Consider the following 25,134-nt stretch of genomic DNA (forward strand, 5'->3'; position numbering starts at 1 on the left):
CTCTCTTTTTAGTCTTCTTTTCCTTTTAATTCTTTTCTAATTCCTGTTCCTATTCCTGCGTTGCTCTTTGTTTATATATAGATATAACTAACTATACGTGTGAATTCCTTGACGCCGTTAATTAACATGACAGCGAGGTTTCAACGCCTGAAATAATCCCCAAGTTTGTTGTAACAACATACCAATAAAACTTAACTTAATTAGCTCTATCTTTAACAGGTGATGGGACACTAAACTTTCTTTTAAAAATTTAAGCAATGTTTTGTCTCATTCACCTTTTGGAGTTTTGGTTACTACACTAACTTCAGTTTTCTGGCATTTTTTGTGTTTGGTTACATTGCAAGTATGCAAGTTGCAACTACACCGCAATAAGGAATTGGGTAATTGACCGTGAAAGAGATAAGCACCAAAGTCAACGTGAATATTCCACTTTATTTTATTTTAACGCCGTTACCCCACGTCAACTTCTAACTATATATGTACAATAAGGAATTGACTCGTATGAAAAAGATGTTTATCGTGAGAAATAGGAATTTACAATCTTAGTCATTAAATTAAAAACACGGTTAAGATTGGATTTTTTATTTACATAAATTAAATATATTATTTATTAAAATTTGTAATATACATAATATTTATTGATATATACAATTTTAAGCATTTTGAATATAGTGACTTAAAGCACATTAGACATTTATCTGGATACTTCTGATTTAACAAAAATTGAATACATCACAACTCGAATATAGCACAACTGTAAAATTGTGCATATAACGGGTACCTAGTACTTGAGATATAGGTACAATATGTTTAATATTAGCGTATTTGAGATATGTATATTATTTAATAATTTAACTATAATATTACGCACTCATATTATTCTACTTGTTGATTAATTAAATAGTCGATTTAAAAATAAAATTTGTAAATATAAAAATATAATTTTTTAAAATAATAAAAAATTAATAATTTTATTTGGACCAATTTAAAAAAATAAAAATTGATCTTTTTGTTATTATTATTAATACGTATGCGATTTTAAATCACTAGTTTTAAATTAGTCGAGGGACACAATTCACTTCCAATTTTAAATCTCGCTTGTGTGACAAGGTTTGAGTGTTATCCCACTTGCGTGTTGATTTGATAATTGTTTTGAATAAGGACGATGGTATCATCTCGCTTGCTAAGAGCGTGAACTACTATGCGAGGATGGTGGTTTTGTAAGGCCCACGGTGAGGTTGGTGGTGTTATTCCGTTCACGAAAAAATAAAATTTATTACTTAATAGAGAGTTGGGTCTAAATGACTGAAGTGGCAAGGTCTGAGTGTTATCCCGCTTGAATACTGATGTGATATTTGTTTCGGACAAGGTCGGTGGTCTTATCCCGCTTGTTCATGGATGTTAACTAAATACTTGTTATGGCAAGGTCGTGAGTTTCGTCCCGCTTGCGTATTGGTTTGGCACTGGCATCAGGCAAGGATGGTGGTGGTATCCCACTTTCGTGATTGCAGTGTCCTTGTGGAAATGGTGGTTTTGTCTCGCCCACGGTGAGAACGGTGGCGTTGTCCTGCTCACGATTAGGCAAGTTGAGGATGAAGGATCCCCTCTCTTGCTGTGATAGACAAGTTGAAGTGAATAATTCCCTCTCTTATGATGTGATTATGATTGATGTTGTGAGGACGGTGGTTTCATCCCATTCACGGATAGACAAGTTGAGGATGAATGATTTCCTCTCTTGTTGTGATGTGGATGTGGAAAAGGTGGAAATACACACTCCTTCGTATTAACCCCCCTGAGTTAAGGGAAGGTGAAAAGATGCTCTTCTTCGTATTGATTCTCATACATCTCTCTCTAGTTGCAAGGTGGAAAAACACACTCCTTCGATGTGAAAAGGCAGACTCCTTCGTAATTCCTCCAAGAGAAGTTGGAAAGGCACTTTCCTTTGTTTATGTTCTTCCTGGGGATGTGCAATCGAAAGACGATATCCGGGTTAGCTACCGGGTGTGTCGGGTTCTGGCAGTTTAATCGACACGTAAGCTCATGGCCAATAGAACAGACATACATCATGTGCATTCGTTTGTAATTGTTTGGGTATGCATAATTATTTGATTTGCCTACTTATTCATCTATCTGCTACTTGCATTACTTGAACTAATTGTCCTTGTTATGATTGACTTGTATATTTTGTTTGTGGTTGATACTATTGAGACTTGTTGAGACTATGGAGACTTGTTGAGAGAATTGAGATTTACTGGGATTATTAAGACTTATAAGACTAAAAATATTGATAAGGATGACTGTTTAGTACTACCGATGTAACACCCTTACTATCAGAATGTTACGTTTCCGATTGCACCACTCTCATAGTGAGAAGTATTATGACGACTTCATATACTTAATAATAAAATAGGAGCCTTTGACTTGAAACCATATCGCTGTCTTCTTTGAAAAAAAAACGGAAAATACTTTTTCTTGAAAAACGAACAAGCATATACATATGTACAAAACTTCTTACTCAAGCAACTTACAACTATTATATACATACATGTCATTACAGTCACGACTCATATCCTTCTTACAAGAATATAATAATATAGGTGAGGAGAATCTATAACATATGTATGCATACAGAATTAGCATATCTAAGAACTTAGCAAAAACTCCGCAAGTTTCCTCGTCCGTCCTGAAAAGAGAAGTCTGTAGGGGGTGAGAACATCGTCCTCGCTGGTTCTCAGTAGAGGAGTTTTTAAGAATTGTCATAAGAAGATATTTTAAATAAAACTAATTTCAAACGCAGTGATCATCAGTTCATTATTCAAATATAAAACTCATATTATTCTTATAAAAATTTTACGCAAAATAACATTTCATACATTTTTCCACTTACTAAGAAACCATTTGAACCAAAACTTACCACTGATCCAACCAATCATGGCCTCCGGCCCAAAGACAAACCTATCTCGGCATCCGGCCCAACAAAATCCATCACCGCTATCATCAATTCACCACCAAATACTCAAAACAGAAATCAATCACAAGCACAAACAAATACATGGCAAACACATTTAAAGAACAGTTACAGCAAGTATCATAGTTACTAGTTAAACATAATTCATCAGATAGGCAAACCAAAACACTTAAGCACACCCAAACAAAGCAAACAAATGCAACATGATGCATGTCTATCCTATAGAGCCAAATCCGACATGTCCGTAGCTAACCCAAATATTGTCTCTCTTTTGTGCACTAAAATCTCAACACATCAGTTGACCATTAGAGGGAGAGTGCCATGTTACCATTAGAGGGATTATGTGTCTTGTCACCGTTAGAGGGATTACGTGCCCTGTCACCAATAGAGAGATTATGTGCCCTATCACCATTAGAAGGATTACGTGCTCTGTTACTATTAGAAGAATTATTAGCCCAGTCACCATTAGAGGGATTACGTGCCATGTCACACTTTTCAACACGCAAGTGAGATTTAACCACCACCCTTGCCAATCACGTTCAAATATCTTTTCTTTATGAAACTAACTTCAAAACATAATTCCTTTCATATGAAATCAAATTTAAAACATGATTCCTTTGTCAAAATTCTCCAAAAAATAACTTCAAGATAAAGCCCCTTGTATTTATGAAAATAACTCCGGTTTCCATTTCAAAACACAATTCACTAACAGCATACCAAGAACTTAACGTATTCAGAAATAGCCCTTTTCCGAAATCATTCTTTGGAAAAACAAATTAAACCCTCATTTTTCTTTAACCAAAAACCTCGAACTAACTTCAATAACCATTTCAACTTTAAACTTTTAACTTCAATTACTTTTTGAAAACCATTAAAAACTTTCAGAACTTTTCCTCAAGGACCAAAGCATAAATCTTTTTCTAAATCAACCCAAGTCAAATGAGTCAAACTTATTATTCAATTTCACTTAAATCACCTTGAATTAAGATTTATTAAATTAAACTCCATAGCAAAGTCTCTAGACTTTAGGGGGTAACAACCAATTTTATTTTTTTTATTATTCAGTTTAATCCAAATTTATAAAAATTTCGATAACACCTCTCCTAAAGCTTGGGCTTTATCACCCTTACGAGTTTCATCAATCACAACACTCATTGACCATGTTCTCAACAACAATTGAACAACAGAGTTCTTAATCCATCAAATTTTAAATCAAAGTAACCTCACCAATTTAACCCAAACTTCTAGCAAACAATCAGTCTCAATATTCAGAAAATAGCCACAATCTAACCATCATCATAATAACTTCAAACCAAGCATAAGATCCAACTAAACATTCTTAATCAATTCATAAACCAATCAAGCAAGGCAAGCATCCCAACCTTTCATTAAATTCTTAATCCAAACTCAATTAACCAGTTCTACAGCTAATACAGAATTATCCAGCAATCATTCCAATAGCAGCCAACTCAACATAATCGATAAGACAATCAGAATATCCAGCCTCCTCAATCAATCAATAATTCAATCAGATAAATAATCACACGTACCCAAAACTACTCAGTTCAATCTATAAGACTTACGAAAATCATAAAAATATATTTTTTGCATTAATATCGCCCCTACCTCGAATAGTCGAACCTATAAACCAAACACGTCAAAGTAACCATATTCTCTTGGTCTGCAATCAGCGACAGCCACAACCACAACAACTCTAAAAGCGACAAGCAATAACCAGAACTCTATCCTATATTACCAATACCTCAAAGTCTTTAACCAAACATAACATAATACTTATAAGCTAGCGGTGAAGGTTTCAAAACAGAGATACCTACTGTAACAAGGAAGAATAGCTAAACTGAACAGTAGTAGCTCCGGTGGTGACTCCAACGGCGGTGTACAACAGAGTAACTCGCGATAATCAAATTCCTGGCACAAATAACCTCAGCAACAACTCTCACAGTAACAAGGATCTCAATGGACAAAGAAGGAAATCTAAAATAAGGCTAGAGCTTTCCAAGAAGACAGAGGCTTCAGCGGTGGTTTCCGGCGGCCAGCACGGCAGTGTGGAGCTCCAGCGACGTAGCAGCAACACAGGTGCAACGACGGCGAGCCCAGCAACAGCAGTGACAGACCTTCGATGATGGTGGAGGCATGGCGGCGATGCTGGCAACAACGCCTCCCTCTCTCACTTGCAAGTTCTCTCTCCTCTTTGCGACATCGTCGGCGACGTTGGCGGCATGCAGATCGGCGATGACTCCTCCCTCTAGAAGTGGCGACAGGGCAAGAACGGTTTCCCTCTCGACAGCACAATGGTAGCAACATGACGGCGGCGACACTTGGCTCGACGGCTCCTCCCCCTCTCAACGTGAGCTCTCCCCTTTCGACGGCACAACGGCGACGTCGGTGGCGATGACGCCCACCGCGCCGCTTCCCTTTCATTCCTCTTCTCTGTTTCTTCTTCCCAGCTTCCTCGTTCTCTCTTTCTCTCTTTTTTTTTCTATTTATCCATCGTGCATGTGTGTATGTGGAAGAAAGAGAAAGGTGGTGGCTAGGTTCAGGGAAAATGTTAGGATTAGGATTTGGTGTAGTTGAGAACTTTTACCCTACTGAAAATTTTCAGGATCTCACCTGTTGTGAAAATTTTTGTTTTTCAGATAATAGGATGTGACCATCTCGCTGAGAGTGTGGAACTCGTTCGTAAATTGAAGAAGACTTTACTTTTGAAGTTTATTCTGTATTTAGCATATTTCTCCACTGTTGAACATGTATTAGTATAATTTTCTCTTAGAGGTTTTTTTTCTGAGAAACAGGATTGTATTTTGTACTTTTGGTTTTGTAATATTTTCTAGCTGGCCTTATTTTCGCGGGTCAAGACTAGTGATTATCATGTATTTTATTTTGAAACCTATATATATATATATATATATATATATATATATATATATATATATATATATATATATATATATATATATATATATATATATATTCTGGCTTGGCATATAAAGTTCGCTCGTGTTAACATTTTTTGTGTGTGAGTATCGGTAATTCGATGTTTTAATTTCTTCACGGGCTCCTAGTTATGATATTATTCTTCTATACCCATACATATATTTTTCTTTTAGGTGTCATAATGTCTTACCACCTTTGATTTACTACTTAAGCGTAAGGCTCTGTGTAGTAGGGTGTTACACCCAGCGGGCCAGCGTTTTTTTTTTTTTTTTTTTTGTCAGGACCATTTTTTTTACAAATTTCTATTACGTTATTCATCTAAAAGAGGACGAAGATGATAATGGAAGATGTTCTAAGTTATATTTTGAATAATGTTTTATGTTTGATTGATTATAAACTTGAAGATGTTTAATTATATATTTTGGACAATATTTGTTTTACTTTGGACAATATTAGTTTTATTATTTTGTTAAAAAAACTTGGTTTATAATTATGTTTATTACATATTCATAATTATAAAGACTTTAATGTTTATGAATTTAGAAATTTTAATTTTTTATGTCTTTATAAATTATAAATTTATTGAAATAATTGTAAAATTATATATATTGTTTAATATTTAATGATTTATAAAAAAAAGATTTGGCGGGTTTAGCCTGCTAGCCCACCATTAAGTGGGATAGGAAAAAAAATTCAAGACCGTCTCACTAGGTGAGACGGGGCAGACTTTTCCGTTTGTCACCACTAATTATGCAGGTGCTATAATGTACATCCATATTTACTCTATTACAACATCATTCATAATTTAATTATTGTGTCTATCATTGTTCTCCCTTTCCTTAGTCCTTCGATTGCCTTTTAGCACTATTTTATCTATGTCTCTCTTCTTATATTGGCTCGATTTTTTCATGCAGACCACTAATAAAATGTGTCCTGCACTCTGTATTGCAATTTCAAATTTTTGAAAGAATATTTTTAATGGTGCAAAATTTGTTGTATAAAAAATAATTTTTCTATCTTCAGTTGTTATTTTTCCCAGTTCCCACACCACCAATCTTATGCCAACCCCTCTGCCTCTGCAGCAACCCAACTCAACAAAACAATAGGAACAATAATAGAAAAGGAAGAGGAAGATAATAAAACGAGTAAGGCGATGACGACAGAAAAAGAGAAAGAAATTAGAAAGTCGGCGGCAGTCAGATTTAGAAGGCTACGCAGAGGCATAGGTGATAATGCAAGACAAATCCAAAAAGTAACACGAGGTGAAAGTAGATGTGAAAATGACTACCTGAAAAGAGGCGCAGAGAGGAAGAGGGAGGAGGAGGAGGGGCGGCGACGATGCTCGAAAACGAGAGCGGAGTGGAAGAGGCTGAAGGAGGAGGTAGATGTATGTGGAAGAGAAAGTAGCATTACACGGTGGAAGAAGAGATATGATGGAGAAGGAAAAGGAAGCAGTGACAGAGGAGAAAAATAGAGGAGAGTAAACGAAGTTAAAGGTAAAAATTGGAATTAAAATGTTGATTAATAGTTGACCATCTAAAATTTAACGGTAAGGGTAAAATTGAAAGTTTTTTTAAATGTTAAAGATAAAATTGAATTGAATTAAACGTTAAGAATATTTTTAAAAAATTTCGAAAACGCTAAACACAAAAAAATACTTTACTATAATTTATTTTTTATAAAAAATTATATTATATTAACTTATCATACTAACATCCAATTATATTTTATCATATAAATAAAAGTTAGATAATAGATAAAGAATAAAAAATATAAAATTTGGTTGTTTTTATCTGTATCTATTAATATATAATAAGAGTAATAATAGGTTAGTTAATTGACAAGTGTCATGACTAAATACTTGACAAGTGCCAGGTTTATTTGGTTGACAAGTGGCACAGATAAAACAAAGATCTAAAAGTCATTTCAATTATTTGTGATGGATAAAAATATAATATGCTTTATTTTTATTATTTTAATATTAATTCAAAACTAATGCTAAAAATGATTATTTGTTTGATTGTTTTCAATACACTATTTAAAAAGAATGATTTAGTTGATTGCAATCTTTCTCCTTTTGATATCAGAATTTGAAAACAAATTATAAGTGCTATCTTTTCTTTTTAAGTGCACAGATTTAATTTAGGTTTAAAAATCGATTCTTTCCTAGATTCTCTCTATCCCTCCTCTTTTTTTTCTTACGCTCTCTTTCTCTCTAATTGAGTACACAAATGGAGTGGTGACCAACAAGAAAGAAGAAGCAAAGAGCTCACTGCTGATGGAAGTAGTAATAGTGACTGCTGATAATATAAAAAGGAGAGAGAGAAAGAGAAAAGGAAGAAAAAGAGGTAGAACGAAGCAGAGAAGAAGAAAACAATAGAGTGACGAGAGAGAAAGGAAGAGGAGTGAGGTGGCGATGGTGATAGAGGCGACGCTATTAGATCGTAGAACAGCGTCACAGTCGCTCCTTTATTGACGGCAGCGGCGGCAGGTGCTGCGAATGCATCAAAGCAGTTCGCGGATGTCGTTGTACATTGGGAATCTGGACCCTGAGGTTGATGAGAATCTCTACGATTTGTTCGACCAGGTTGGACAAGTAGTTTCAATTTGTTTTTTTCCCACCCTTTTCTTAAAATTATTTTTGTTTTGTTTCGTTTATTTGAGTTTATTTTTTCTTTTTCTATGATTGTGTGTATAAACAAATGGAGTGTCATTTAATTAGGACTTTTATTATCATTGTGGAATAATTTCCAAGTTTTACTCTTTGTTGTTCATTTTTGAAGCTGCAGATACAGTTGATTTAGGAAGTTCTCCAGATGTTGTTGCAGAACGAAAACGGCCCATTAGATTTTTATGCTAAAAGAAGAGAAGAGAAGAGAAAATGCTTAGTCCACGGATGGAGGCATTTGGTTTAGGCAGTGACTTGACCACTTGCTGGTCGCCCAGTTGAGGTTACATTAATTTCCAGTAAGTATAGATGATTTGTGTGTGAACTACTTTGGTAAGAATAATGCCTTGAGACGAAGACAAATTTTTTGTGTTTTTATGTGTTTGAATTAAGAAAAAATAGGTTGAAAGCAATCTTTTCTGATTGGGATTGTCCATGATTCCTTTAAAAGAAGATGTTAGTGTAGTAATTTTATCTAATATCAACAAACTAGAAGAATTGATTTTCGATCATTGGAATATGCAAAATAGATCATCTGTGGTTTCTAATTGTGGAACTTAGGTAAACTTAAATAGTAAAACTCAACTCAAAATCGATTCAGTGAGTAAACATGTAAATTGAGGAGTGCTAAGGGCCAACAAATTTTGTAATTTGTATCAATGAATTAGTCATTATTAGTGTTTTTAATAGTGTGAAATTACATCTAATAGTATATGATTGCTTACTTTCTTTTTGCTGGTTAAGTGCTGGCCAGATTTTAATAAAACTATTGGCCCCATAGACTTTCTCCAATTTAGAATTTGATACCCTTTCAGTATCCACTACATCATTGTAGCTACAAGTTGTGGCTGTTTGTATATATTTCTTAATCAGAACTAATGAATGATCTAATTTGTATTGCTATTTTCAATCCAATACTAATTACTTGAAAGAGGATTTGAAGTGTGTGACTGTCGAAAACAAAAAATTGACTGAAATGCTCTTTTTGTGTTTGCTGAAATAATTTCATCTCTAGATTTATTATTGTCTTTTAATTTTCTAAAACTTTTCCTTACAATTCTAGAATTAGAAGTAGATGGCATCCAGGTTGTGTTTGTTGAAGTAGATCTCAATTTTCTTCTCTTTTGCTGAAAAACTTAGTTATTGCACAGTCATCTTTGACATAAATGTTCATAGACTTAAATATTAGTCTCCCAACTATGTTTATATATTTTTTGAAAGTTTATATAATTTTGCTTTGGCTTACTCTTGAATATTGGAAAGTTATATTTTTATTTAAGATAACAATATAAGAAAATAGAAAAAAAAAAGGACCCTTTTTTTCCTCCTATCTTTATTATGCATGTGTTCTACTATATTATCTTAATTGTGTGTTTTTACCTAAAATGACATTTAGTACAATTGATTCTGGAACCAAAATTTTAGAATTTTTGGCCTTGCATGAGAATGATGATAACACCACAATATATCATTTACTTCTCTTAACAATCATCAGGTACAAACATTACTTTTAATTTTGTTAATTTTTTTGTCTTTTAATTTATGTTATTTTAGACCATAGATTAGTATTAGTGTTATTATTATTTTGGGATTTTGAAAAAGTAAAAATTTTTATTTGAAATGCATAATAATTTTTGTATTATCTATAAACCTAAAGCAAGACATTTATTACTATTAACACCAAAAAGAACATAATAATAATTATGTGCTAAAAAATTAGGGTGGTAAGTTTAGTGTTAGTCGCAATTTTATAATGTTGGTGTTTTTTTGCTTTTTTTTTTTTATTGTATTTAAGTTTTTAGTAAATTTTAAAACTCACTTATTCCAATAGTATTTAATTATTTATGTATGTGATGGCAATTATTTATATATATATATATATATATATATATATATATATATGAACTTTTAACAATAAGTATTTAAGGTACTAAGGAGATAGGTTTTTTCATGTGCACTTATGAAAGTAATATTTTTTTATTGAATTTGGATTCTCTAAATTTTCAATTTTTATTTTAGAGGGTAAAGTGTGATCTTCTACCTTTAAATAGTTTCTCTCTCAAATTTACTCTTGGTCCTAGTGAAAGATCACACTTTACTCTTTAAAGTAAAATTCAAAATTTAGAGAATTCAAATCCTTTTTTATTGGGATTGTCCATGGTTCTTTTAAAAGAAGAGATTCACTTAGTAGTTGCATCTATAAATCAAGGACGGATTCATATTCCTGGGTAGGGGGGGGGAAGTGCCCCAATAGAGTAAAATTTTTTTAACTAATACATAGTAACAAGTTTTATTTGCCCTCATTATATAATTAAATTTGACCCCACTATAATTGAACTTCACTCATCAACTTTAATTATGTAAAAACAAATGGTAATTCAAGATTCAAATGACTTTGTTACAATAACCTTTAAAAAGGAGTGAAATAATTATAGATTTGTTATTTTATAATTGCAACTAATAAATAAATTTAAAATTTTAAAAAAATCTGTTTATATATATATATATATATATATATATATATATATATATATATATATATATATATTTGTTCAAAATAGAGGTAACTACTAATTTAGTATCCAAAAGATTTAGGCACAGATAAAAATAATTCTTAAATAATTTAAAAATTGCGATAACAATAACTAATACATATTATATTTATTAAAAGTGACAAAAAATTTTCATATTTAACAAATGACATGTCTATTTAATATAAATTGTTTTGTCAATATTTGAATAAATATTTAGAAGATTCACAAAAATATTTAAAGCAAAATTTGATCTCTAAATATTTTTTTATTTTTCAAAAAAAATTAGTCATTCACAATTAAAAAATTTTTAAAAAATTCCCTTGACATAAAATTATAAATTTTTGAGAATGAAAAGATCTTATTTTTTAATATTACTTGCAAAAAATTGCATCAAAATATGACATCTAAAGTCTTTTTTTTAGAATATATATATAATGTATATTTAGTTCTTCGAGACTTATTTGTTGTTAACACCTTTTAGAATTGTTTTTTGTTAGCGATGTAAATTTTTTAATACTATTTTGATTGTTTACTCGTTTAAAATAATATGTTTCAAAATATTATTCTCTTTTCTATAAATTACCGCTAGATTAGCATTTTTATTTTAAAATAATAAAAATATTTGGTAGTCAATAAAATTTACTCCAATATTTATTAGATTTGATTACAAATATATAAAATTATTCTGTTAAATTAATTTTAAATTAAATAAATTATCTTATTAAACTAATTTTAACATTAAATTAAGAATGACTAATAAAAATATTAATCTTATATTGACTATTAAATAAAAAATGGTTAAATAAATAATATAATAATAAAAAAATAAATTAAAATAACACTGTTTATTTATTGGTGCTTTGTTTTAAAGTTAACTTTAGTTTTTTCTGTGACAACATCAGTTGATTTTTTTTAATATGAATATTATAAAGAATCGATTTCATAATCGTATGAGAGATGAATTTTTAAATGATTATTTAACAATATATATAAAAAGAGAGATATTTAATTATATTGACAATAAAAATTTTAATTTATATATTATTATTTAAATTATTATTTTAGTATTTTAATTTGTTGGTTAAATAATTTAAAGACTAATTACATTTTTAATAATAAAATATAATTATAAAAATTATTATCATATTATTTATATGTTACCTTCACTCACAAAATTTTCATTGTTGTCTATTAATAATAATTTAATGCAATATAAGATAAGGTTATCAAAAGTGCATTAGCTATTTTTATTGTTTATAACTTTCAATTTCACCTCAATAGTATAAATGAATTAGAGATGTAAGAAATATTAATTTCCTCTCTTTTTGATAATTATTAATCATCTATGTTCGATCATGAGTGTTGATACAGTTGTTACCATAAGTATAAATCGGCTTGATGAGTTATAACTCGGCCAAGCCATTATAAGTCGTCTCTAACGTTACAAATCGGCCATTTATTCAAATAATACTACTCAATAAAAACGACAATAAAAAAGGGTAACGGTGGATACTCAGTTATAAAAAAGTAAGACATCATATCCTCAAGAGACACAAGAAATACAAAATACTGACTTAGGCATCGGAGTGCCTTTTGCAGGTACACTCTCCTGTGCTCACGCTATTTGCAACGTGGAATACCTTTGGACGAAAAGCTCAGATCCTTCAAGTTTAAAGCCCGACATTGAAGATAATATCTCGGCGATAACTTCTAGGAACCAAAGTCAAGACCAGATATCCACCCAAGAACAATTGGCGCACACCGTATGACCGTGTACGAAAAACCCTTCCTACTTATCGGTCTCAAAATTTCCCGCATTAATCCATGGCCGACGCGCCACCTCCTACCCCATCCAAACTTCTTCGGATGGTAACGAAACTTCAGCAAGCAAACCAACGTATGGCGGAAGCCAACCAGCGTATGACCAAAGAAAATCAAAGAATGGCCAACCAAATTGCCGAGCTAGCCAATGCTCGGGTTGAGAATAATAATAATCGCCGTGAACACCTCGAAGATGAAGAACATCAGTCCGGTCTGATACACATATCTGAAACCCCTCGGAATGATGAAGATGGGCAACCACGTGATGAAGGAGCTCAGCAGAATGATGAGACTCGGCACAATAGGAAAACCCAGCCAGAAAATGAAAATGCCGAGCCTGAAAACTCTGTTGGACCTTTTACACCCGACGTGATGAACTTTGAGCTGCCTAGGAGGTTCACTCTGCTGACAACTCTAACCCCTTATGATGGGTTGGGAGATCCAAAGACATACATCAAAAAATTCAGATCCATAATGATCGTAAACGGTGCTTCTGATAAAGTTTTATGCCGTTGCTTTCCTTCTTATTTAGATGGTCCTGCACTTGATTGGTTTTGTTCTTTACCTACAGATTCAATTTCTCGTTTTCAAGAATTAGCAACACTCTTCGAGGATCATTTTGCTGGCTCTGCTATTTATTTGCATGACTCTGATTACTTGAACACCATCAAACAAGGGCCGAACGAGAGCCTCAAAGACTACATGACCCGCTTCACAAAGGTGGCCATGACTATACCAGATCTCCATCCCGAGGTACATTTACATGCCATTAAGAGCGGTCTTCGGCCAGGCAAGTTCCAGGAGTCTATTACTGTCGCCAAACCAAAAACCCTAGCCGAGTTTTGGGAGAAGGCAAAAGGGCAGATTGACATTGAAGAGTTACGGCAAGCTCGGAAATCAGACAAGAGCCAATACAAGGAAGATGACAAGCCTCGGGAAAATAAGAGAGGCTTCAAATTAACCCCACGCTATGAGAACTACACCCAGTTTAATACAAGAGGGACGACATCATCAAGGAAATACTCAACTCTAAGCTGATCAAACCACCTCGCAAGGTCGGCACTTATCAAGATGCAAAAAATGTAGACAAATCAAAATATTGTATCTTCCATCAAAAGCACGGACATACCACTGATGAATGTATCATTGCGAAGGACTTGCTAGAGCGCCTAGCTCGGCAGGGCCACCTGGACAAATACATCGGCAGCCATATGCAACAACGTCCCCCTTTCTCAGCTGACAACACCTCGGCGGGACAACACTCCCGAGATAAAGATAAAGCAACCTCAAGTCACCCCAACCAACCGTGAGGGATAATTAACTGTATTTCCGGTGGTTTTACAGGTGGAGGCCCCACAAGTTCAGCACGAAAGCGTTCATACCGAGCTATGTTCTCGATTGAAGGTGGTTCTGCCTGGGATCTAGCACCACCACATCTTCCGCAGATGACATTCTAGGCATCCGACCTTAGTACGAACACTCCAAACCTGGACGACCCGGTGGTGATTACTATTCAATTAGGCGACCTTCTGGTACGCAAAATACTATTGGATCTGGGAAGTAGTGCGGACGTTCTCTTATATTCCACCTTCCAGAAGATGAAGCTTAGCGACAAGATCCTCCAACCTTCCACCGGGGACCTGGTCGGTTTTTCAGGAGAACGCGTCCCTGTACTAGGGTCTGTGTGGTTAAAAACCACACTAGGTGAGCATCCCTTATCTAAAACCTATGATGTACAATATTTAGTAGTTGACTGCTTTAGCCCATATAATCTGATACTTGGCCGCCCTTTCTTGAACAAATTCGGTTCCATAGTTTCTACAATTCATCTCTGTGTAAAGTTTCATGTGCAGGATGATATTGTCGCCACCATTCACAGTGATCATAAAGAAACTTGCCAATGTTATAATACGAGCCTCAAGTATACGAGCCTACCTACAGCAACACAAGTGAACAACATCAGCAGTTTCGGCGAATTACCAGCACTATCCAATCTCGACCCTAGAGCCGAGTTCCTTGAAAGGCCAACACCTACAGAAGATTTACAGAAAATATATTTTGACACTGGCTCACAAAAATTTACTTATGTAGGTACAACTCTTAGCCTCGAGGAGAAGAGCAGGCTCCAAAAGTTTTTGTCCCAACATGCTGACCTGTTTGCTTGGACACCCGCTGATATGCCTCGGATTGATCCCTCGGTTATCTCTCACAAGTTGGCGTTAGACCCCTCAATAAAGCCTATAGCTCAGAAAAAAAAGGAACTTGGGAGACAAAAAAAGGCAAGCCTCCTTGGAGGAAACCAGAAAGCTACTTCATGCTGGTTTCATCAGGGAAATTCGGTTCACCACTTGGCTTGCAAACGTGGTGATGGTAAAAAAACAAAATGCTAAATGGCGGATGTGTGTTGACTTCACTGATTTCAATAAAGCATGCCCAAAAGACGCTTACCCTCTACCTTCTATTGATTGCCTAGTTGACAATGCATCATGTTACCAAACTTTGAGTTTTATGGATGCATATTCTGGTTATAACCAGATTCTCATGCACCCATCCGATCAAAATAAAACTGCTTTCATTACTGCACATGGTAATTACTACTATAAGGTTATGCCTTTTGGACTTAAAAATGCAGGTGCAACCTATCAATGGGTTATGGACAAAGTCTTTGCCCACCAAATCGGCAGAAACTTGGAGGTGTACGTTGATGACATGGTTGCAAAAACTAAGGTCGGTGATGACCATCTAACTGATCTTATAGAAATCTTCGGTCAAGTCCGACGATACAATATGCGGCTGAACCCGGAGAAATGTGCTTTCGGAGTGCAAGGAGGCAAATTCCTCGGATTCCTGTTAACAAACCGGAGAATTAAGGCAAATCCAGAAAAATGCCAAGCTATATTAGAAATGGCGAGCCCACGGACCATCAAAGAAGTACAACGCCTCATAGGGAGACTTGCCACTCTCTCAAGATTTTTACCATGCTTAGCATCTAAATCATTTCATTTTTTCCAAACACGTAAAAAGAAAAACAATTTTCTTTGAAATGAGGAATGTGAGGCAGCATTTTTAAAACTGAAAACAACAATTTCAAAGCCTCCGATTTTACAAAAACCTCTTCCAGGCGAAGAGCTTTATTTATATCTGTCTGTTACTGACTGGGCTGTAAGTTCTATGCTTGTTATAGAAAGACAAAAGGTACAACAACCGATCTATTTTATCAGTAAATCACTACAAAATGCCGAACTCCGGTATCCGAAGATTGAAAAGTTGGCGCTGGCACTAATTTTCACAGCTCGTCGTCTACGACCTTACTTCCAAAGCCATATAATCAATGTACGAACTAACCAACCTTTAAGACAAGTGTTATACAAGCCCGAACTGGCTGGCCGACTTATTAAATGGTTGGTGGAACTCTCCGAGTTCGATATTCGATATAAGAGCCGAGGGTCAATCAAGTCACAACATCTTGCCGATTTCCTTGCTGAATTTACTGAACCAGATCCAACAAATAGCTCAGCTGCGTGGACACTCTATTTTGACGGAGCATCCAACTTTCAAGGATGTGGAGCAAGGGTCATTCTAGAGGATGGAAATGGTTTTGTTTTGGAACAATCCTTGCACTTGTCATTCAAGGCAAGCAATAATCAATCCGAGTATGAGGCATTAATCGCCGGTCTAAAGCTCGCAGCCAATTTGAACATCTCCGAACTAAAGGTATATTGTGATTCTTTGCTTGTCGTCCAACAAGTAAATAATATTTACCAGGTAAAAGATTCTCTATTAGCAAAATACCTGGATACTATGAAAGGGTTAATTTCAAAATTCTCTAAATTCGAGTTACATCACATACCTCGGAAAAATAATCACCGAGCAGATAGTTTGTCTAAACTTGCAAGCTCCCAAACACCTACTTCTTCTCTATACCAATCTACACTACTTACACCCAGTGTAACTTTAGCTGAGGTTTTAAGTTTAACGCAGGGAGATGACTGGAGACAACCTTACATAGAATATATACAATCTGGAATCATCCCAGCCGATATCACAAATATAACAAAATTTAAGAGACAGTCATCTTTCTTTCTTATATACGATAACTGTTTGTATAGGTGAGGTTTCTCTCGACCTTTGTTGAAATGTCTTTGCAGGAACGAAGCCGACCTAGCACTCGGTGAGGCCCACAAAGGTATCTGCGGTACACATATTGGCGCCCGAAGCTCATCCTCAAAACTACTGCGTGCAGGTTTTTATTGGCCGACAATACAAAAGGATAGCGCTGAGAAAGTTAAAACATGCCAAAATTGTTAAATGCACGGAACCATCACACATATGTCTGCGAAATTTCTGCACAGTTCTGAGGTAACTTGGCCGTTCCATCAGTGAGGGATTGATATTCTCGGCCCTTTCCCATTAGCTCCTGGCCAGGTAAAATTCTTGATAGTTGCAATTGATTACTTTTTCAAATGGATAGAAGCACAACCACTGGCAAAGATAACATCCCAACAAATGATCTCCTTTGTCTGGAAAAGTATTATCTGTCGGTTCGGCATACCTCGGCACATTATCACTGATAATGGTCGCCAGTTTGCCGATAACAAATTCACTTCTTTCTTGCAAAATCTCAAAATCAAACAACATTTTTCATCAGTTGAATACCCACAGACGAACGGATTAGCAGAAGCTGCAAACAAGATCATCTTACATACACTAAGGAAAAAGCTCGACGAGGCAAAGGGCCTCTGGTCCGAACTAATCCCTGAAGTAATATGGGGATACAACACAATTGTACATTCAACAACCGGCGAGACGCCTTTTAGATTGGTGTATGGCTCAGAAGTAATGATCTCAGTGGAGATCTCTCAATCCTCAATCCGAGCACAAATTGTCGACGTTGAAACATCAGACCAATCCAGAAGGCACGACCTTGATACCATTGAAGAAGTTCAACTCTCAGTGGCAATCCGTCACCGAGCTATGCAACAACATATAGCTCGACAATATAACAAGAAGCTTCAACCAAGAAGATTTCATCTCCACGACTTAGTATTGAGGAAAACCGAGCAAGCCAGAAAACCTTCAAGCCACGGGAAACTGGCAGCTATGATACGACCGTTACCATAAGTATAAATCGGCTTTATGAGCTATAACTCGGCCAAGCCGTTATAAGTCATCTCTAACATTACAAATCGGCCATTTATTCAAATAATACCACTTAATGAAAACGACGATAAAAAAGGGTAACGATTGATACTCGGTTATAAAAAGGTAAGACATCATATCCTCAAGAGACACAAGAAATACACAATACTGATTTAAGTATCGAAGTGTCTTTTGCAGGTACACTCCCCTATGCTCACGCTATTTGCAACGTGGAATACCTTTGGACGAAAAGCTCAGATCCTTCAAGTTTAAAGCTCGGCGTTGAAGATAATATCTCGGCCACAACTTCTAAGAACCGAAGTCAAGTCCAGATATCCACCCAAGAACAAGTGCTTTTATTTGATTCAATTTGGTACATTTTATTATATCCTACAAATATGATATATCTCTATGTAAATGTGGATTTTGCCTCAAATTTTATTTCATTTTATTTTTTTTTGTTAAAGGGTAATCATATTAATGGAGTGTAAGATTTAAACATGATGGCCTTTTTTGGAAGCAAAATCATAGTCATTTATATATGGAAAATTTTAATTTGAATGTCTTTCATTCTTGATAATTGTTGTTTTTATTTCGGACTATGAAAGTACTTTATTTATTCATGGACAATGTATTGGATGTTTGAACGTGAGCCCAAACCATTTATTTATTTTAAAATATTTTATATGAAAATTAATGTGTTTGAAATCATTGTTGTATTTTTGTTTGAAAATTTTTTTTTTGAGGTTAAAATATTGGTTATAGAATGATTTATGTTTTGTTATATATTCATATATGAGCTTCTTTGTGTATAGATTAAGAAAATAAAATAAAATAGATTTGTGAAAAAATATGCTCCAGAATTGGAGAACATATTAGAAAAATATTATGAAAAAATGTGTTTTAAAAGTTATCATTTAAAAAAAATTTTATTAAAAATAACTAAATTAATAATTTAATTTGTATATTAAATAAATTAACTGTTTTAATAAATATATTAATTTTTTTATAAAAAATTATACATAAATACAACAAAGTACATTAAATACATGATTTGTGCGTAATGCGGGCTAAACATTAGAGATATAATAATATAACTAAATATCATTTAGTTAGTATTTATTATTTATATAGTTACAATAATATAAATTATTTTTATTAAAATTTTAAACACAAAAACATAATAGCTTTTACATATAAGTGAAATTTGTTAATATAGACTAGAAAAATGATAAGATTATTTAGTCTAAAAAATAAATAATAAAATAGTTTTATATACTGTACAATAAATTTTTATGCACAAAAATTTGTTCAAATAAAAAGTAATAACTATTAATATAAATGATCATGTATCAACAAATTTTTATAATAGATTAACATTTAACTCACGCGTAGCGCGGATCTTACATTAGTAACATTATTAATCGTGAATAAATTTAAATGTATTTCATAAAAAAATTAATATTTTATGAATAAATGTTTTTATTAAGTTTGGTTAATATTTTTTAATTAATATCTGTTATTTTTTTAAAATCTTAAATTTGAATTTTAAATATTTAATCTTTCAAAAAAATAAATTAAAAAATAATTTTATACTTATTGGTCTTTATTAAAGTATTTTAATTAATCAATAAAATATAATATTGTTAGAAGAGTTCGAGAAGATATATAATAGTAATACCCAAGAATTGCGCCACACTCTCTCTCCAAAACCCCAAACCCTAGATTCCCCAATTCCATCCCTCTTGTCGTAATTCTACCTCAGCTCGTAACCAAGGTAGTTTTAAACAACACCACTCACTTCTATTCTTTTGTTGATGACAATGAGCTAGCTGGCATTTCTTTTTCTCGCATCTGATTTTTCTCCAAATTTATTTACGATATTGTTTGTGTTGTAGTAGTGGAATCAGTGAAACCCTATGGCTGATGCTGAAGTTGATCAGAACATAGAGGAACATGAGGAGGAGGAAGAAGAGGAAGAGGAAGAACAAGACCAAGACCAAGACCAAGTGATAGAGAACGTGGAGCATGAGGAAAACGAAGGGCAGGAGGTGGCGGAGGAGGAGCCCGTCGCGGAGGCTGCAGCAGCACCACCACCACCACCAGAAGTAGCAGCACCAGCAGGGGGAACTGGTGGTGATGGCGGCGGCGGCGAGAAGAAGTGGCCCGGGTGGCCAGGCGAGAGTGTGTTCCGTATGTTAGTTCCTGCGCAGAAGGTTGGAGGTATTATTGGACGTAAAGGAGAGTTCATTAAGAAGATTGTGGAGGAGACACGTGCTCGCATTAAGATTCTTGATGGTCCTCCTGGAACTTCTGAAAGGGCTGTAAGTAATCCTAATTTCCCTTCTATCAATTGGAAGTATAATAAGTTGAATGCATGCTGGTGACTCGTTAAGCTCAAGCTTCTTTATTATTGCCCTGGAAGGATGGTTTTGTTGTTGCTTAAGCTAATTGCTATTGATGGAGAACTATTGATATGGATCTCTTCTTTGTTCTTTCTGATGTTTTCCTTGCTCCATTTGGTTGATGATATTGGTTATTAGAGCAGTTGATGGGTGATGATATTATCTAATTTTTTACCATGGATTTTACTAGTGATTGTGGTTATTGCCTGCATGTTGCAATTATAAATTCAGGTTTATCATTTTTTAATATTTTTACTTGATTTAATATATATACCAGAAAAAAAGAAAGAAAGAAAAAAGAGTGTGAATTGACATGTAACTATGTAACTTTGTAAGACTCTAGATAAATTACGTAATCTGCCACCCAAACTGCTTCTAAGTACTTAGAATATAAATAATGGGCAAAAAACACAGTTCATTTACATACTACAAGCATTGTTCTTTTGGAAGAAATGGAACATTATCCAATGTGATTGAAAGTTTGCCAAAGATGTTAGAGAGGAGAACAGAGTGTGGCTCTGTCTCCTTGTCAATCTTTAATAAAAAATTTCAGTCTTATGTTTTAGTAGGTAGATGTTTACATGAAAGTATAAAAACAACCAAGAAAATTCACCAATAGCTTGCATGGTCAAAGGGGTAACCTTGCTTAAATGTACTACAATAGTAAAGAAACCAATACAAAGCAAATGAAGCGAATTCCAAAAAGAAGAATGCTGGCAAGAATCCCTAAAATATTAATTTAATTCTAACAGAAAATGAATCTGTGCAGGTTCAATGTCCCAATTTTAAAGGCAACGACTCAATCATCATTTAGATCCCAATCTTGAAGAACCAAAGATCCAGATGCAAGGATCAGCTTTGAGCGTTGCAAAGTGCTGAAAAGTTTATTTATTTGTAGACATTTTGTACCAAAGTAGCATGAAGCTCTGCATTTCATCTGGTAAATTCAGAACCTCGATGATTGATGTCTTGCCTCAAGCAGATTGCAAGCAATGAAAAAACAGCTTATTGCCAGCTCTTATACAATATTAAAATCACCATGTATTAAAACTGAAGTATTTTTATTATCATACATATTATTAAAAGAAAAGGATTAAAAAACTACCTAAGTTCTAACTATATCAATCAATTTTCCTCTTAACACACAGAGCTTCCCTATGTATTAATGATTTTAGTTTTTCATAGTAGTTCTTCAATAGAAATCCTTGCCATACTGATCTATTACAAGCTAAAATGCATTATTCTAAACCAAGACTTGGTCATTGAAGAATTAGAAGGCACTTCCACTTTGACATGTGTCTTACATCTTGTGTTATGTTACAAATTAGTGGTAAACTATAAAGATTATTTTCCACTATGAGACTTCAACCTTTTGCAAGCTTTGGATTTAGTAAAATGTAAAATATTAGCTGGTTTAGTTGATCAAACAAAAATAGTAACTTTTTTTTCTTAATGGAACATTAGGGGTTATTCCATACATTGGTAGAGGGAAGGGATATCATAAATATGGTTGAGGAAGGTTGTTCCTTCTGGTATTTTGCTGACAAGTGAGGATAGTTAAGGATTAGTTGGGAAAGAAAATATACTAGAAGGTGGATCAGCCATTGTTCTAAATCCTCTAAACTATTGAAATTTTATCATTGAAAATCGTTTCTTGTATGCTTTTGTCTTGAGATTTTAGGTGGCATGCAACATGCTTGGGGTTGGTGTGTTTTATTGTTGGTTAAAGATATATATATATTTTCCTTTTTTTGCAAGCATTGGACAGAATGTTTAGGATGATGATTTTTGTTCACGTTGATCAGGTAATGGTATCAGGAAAAGACGAGCCTGATTCATCTCTTCCTCCTGCTGTGGATGGCTTATTGAGAGTTCATAAGAGGCTTCTTGATGGTTTAGAGAATGATTTCTCCCATGCTTCTTCAGGTGTGGCCGGGAAGGTTTCTACAAAAATATTGGTGCCAGCATCACAAGCAGGAAGTTTAATTGGGAAGCAAGGAGGAACTGTAAAATCTATCCAAGAAGCATCAAATTGTATAGTTAGGGTTCTTGGAGCAGGTTCTCGTTATATTTCTTAAAATTTTTGTTAATTATTATTATTATTATTATTATTATTATTATTATTATTATTATTATTATTATGTGTTGTTGCGTAATTATGTTTCTTCTGCCCCCACCGCCCACCCAAAAAAAAAAAAAATTCAAAACAAAAGAATTCTTTCTATCCATGAACTTTTATGGTGGTTTCTCACATATTTGCTGTGTTTTTTCCTTTAATCCTTGGTTAGGCTGTGACATTTTCTAGTTGCTAAGCATATGGTTGTCTACTTGTCTTACTATTTTGCAGAAGACCTTCCTGTTTTTGCTCTTCAAGATGATAGGGTGGTTGAAGTACTAGGGGATCCCACTGGGGTTCACAAGGCAATTGAACTTATTGCATCCCATCTAAAGAAGTTTTTAGTTGATCGCTCTGTAATTCCAATTTTTGAAATGAATGTAAGTGTGTGATTTTATCCGAATAATTTATCGTTTTGACAAACTGAGGCATTTACATAAACTGTTATTTCTCCAGATGCAAATGGCAAATCCTCATCGAGTGGAGCACATGCCACCTCACCAATCATGGGGTCCACCTCAGGGTCTTCCTCCAAATGCCGGTGGAGGTCCTGGTTTTGTACCTACTCCTCAATACATGCCACCTCCGCGACCACTTGATAGTTACTATCCCCCAGCTGAAATCCCACCTCCAGTGGAGAAACAGCCCCATCACGGTATATCTGCCTATGGAAGAGATTCTTCAATAGGTGTTCATGCGTCTTCAAATACTCAATCTGCACCTTCTATAGTGACTCAGGTACCTACTAATTGCAAATTTGGTCTCTTGCACTCTCCAAAAGTGAATACATCTTTTTGTTGACCTCAATTTGCACTTGCTATTTTGTCAGATCACACAGCAAATGCAAATTCCCCTATCTTATGCCGATGCTGTTATTGGAACAGCTGGAGCAAATATAAGTTACATTAGACGGGCTAGTGGAGCTACGGTTACTATACAAGAAACAAGAGGTGTTCCGGGAGAGATGACAGTTGAAATTAGTGGAACCGCTTCTCAAGTCCAAACTGCCCAGCAATTGATACAGGTAATCCTCCTTATCCTGCATTTAACGGTTTAATTTACGCACCCAAATTCAGACCACGTGGGAGCTTTGTACATTATAGGTCATCTTTTTGGTTTCAAGTAAAAGATATTCTAAGCTTGGGGATAATCTTGCTTGATTTATAAGTATTTTAACCTAATTAATTTGCATGGCAATCAAGCAACGTGATTATGAATTTGTGGTGCAGAATTTTATGGCGGAAGCTGGAGCACCAACAGCGGCGGCAGCAGCAACAGGGCAGCAGCCACAAACAGGGGGACCTGGTGCAGATCAAGGATATAATTCTTATCAGGCTCATAGTTCTGTTTATGCATCTCCACCATCCAACCAAGGCCATACCGGAGGCTATGGCTCAGTTTATGGTGCGAACTATGGCTACTGAGCTGAGCAGTTCTACAAAATCTGCTCATTGTTGAAAGTGTAGAATGCCGGGAACTGATTGATGTAATAATTTGACGAACAAGGACGCTCTGCTAAATTATGCTTCTTTTTCTTCCTCCCTCCATTTTTCTGAATCCTTATGAATGTGATTTTTGTATGGCGCTAGCTTTCTGTTTGTAATTCTAGTCATTTGGAAATACTACACACACTATCCATGGCCTGATGTATTATTTACTTGTTTTGGAAAGTTGGTGCACCTATGACCATATGATGATACTTGCTCTGCGTCAATTAAGTGCAATTTCTTTCAAGGGGTCCATAATTACGTACTAGATAAATATAAAGTCATTGATATTTGCACTTACACAACAATAGACGCCTAAATTTAAAGCCAGAAACTCTAAATAAAGAGATACGTCATAATTCTAGAATGAGTATAATAATTCAGTAAATAAGAACATAAACCATAATTGTGATTCTTGAAAACGCCAAGTCAACAAGTTCTTCGGTCGGTATTACTATGATTAGATTAGTCACAGTCACAGCTCACATTGCTAAAGTTCACGCCGACCATCTACATATAGCCGACATATCTGATATCTAATCTCTCTCGGCTTTCACCTTACCATTACTTCCTTACACGCTTATTCATTATTATAATTAATATAAAGTTATAACACATACAAATAATAACGGAACAATTATTTAATCTCTTGAAATTATTCAATTAAACGTGTTCTTAAGTGTTTTCTGCATTTTTTAAAAAATATGGAAATATTGTAATATATTCAAGCTCACTCGCTCACTTGCATGATTTGACCTTTTTCTTTAAACCTTTTACATAGTTTTAACTAAAATATACGTGTCATGGTATGTTCTGATCTCTTATTCCGTAAATATTGATATGATTGGAATGGAAGATGGAAAGGGATGGGCCACCCGTAACTGCTTTGTTACTTTCGGGAATGTTCTCTGTTCATAGATAGCTATAGCCTAAGGTTCCTTGTTTTCTAATCTTCCATGCGCCAGAAATGAGACATTAAAATAACAAAAATATTATTCTTATATTAAAATTAGTTATTAATATATTTATATATAAATATAT

General features: G+C 34.3%; 1 protein-coding gene across 4 annotated transcripts; it reads left to right on the plus strand.

Annotated features, from left to right (window-relative positions):
• Positions 1 to 19,727: 19,727 nt before the first annotated feature.
• Positions 19,728 to 24,324, plus strand: FLK (RNA-binding KH domain-containing protein). 4 transcript variants are annotated; one of them, XM_088490279.1, is made up of 8 exons: positions 19,775 to 19,862; positions 19,984 to 20,409; positions 21,260 to 21,430; positions 22,296 to 22,548; positions 22,838 to 22,986; positions 23,063 to 23,344; positions 23,436 to 23,630; positions 23,836 to 24,324. In XM_088490279.1, the coding sequence occupies exons 4-8, from the start codon at positions 22,299 to 22,301 to the stop codon at positions 24,028 to 24,030; spliced, it is 1,071 nt and encodes a 356-aa protein (XP_088346405.1). In that variant the 5' UTR covers positions 19,775 to 19,862; positions 19,984 to 20,409; positions 21,260 to 21,430; positions 22,296 to 22,298; the 3' UTR covers positions 24,031 to 24,324. The 4 variants fall into 4 exon arrangements, with proteins under 4 accessions (XP_088346403.1, XP_088346404.1, XP_088346405.1 ...); XM_088490280.1 differs by having other exon boundaries at positions 19,987 to 20,409; XM_088490277.1 differs by lacking the exon at positions 21,260 to 21,430 and having other exon boundaries at positions 19,728 to 19,862.
• The last annotated feature ends 810 nt before the right edge of the window (positions 24,325 to 25,134 follow it).

Source organism: Arachis ipaensis, chromosome B6, assembly GCF_059453495.1.
Source record: "Arachis ipaensis isolate K30076 ecotype BB chromosome B6, ASM5945349v1, whole genome shotgun sequence".
In the NCBI taxonomy this organism is placed as follows: domain Eukaryota; kingdom Viridiplantae; phylum Streptophyta; class Magnoliopsida; order Fabales; family Fabaceae; genus Arachis; species Arachis ipaensis.

Coding starts and splice junctions, on each gene's coding strand:
- FLK (XM_088490277.1), top strand. CDS start 20,005: ATGGCTGATGCTGAAGTTGATCAGAACATAGAGGAACATGAGGAGGAG. Junction 22,549..22,837: donor AGTTAGGGTTCTTGGAGCAG/GTTCTCGTTATA, acceptor ACTATTTTGCAG/AAGACCTTCCTGTTTTTGCT. Junction 23,631..23,835: donor CTGCCCAGCAATTGATACAG/GTAATCCTCCTT, acceptor TTTGTGGTGCAG/AATTTTATGGCGGAAGCTGG.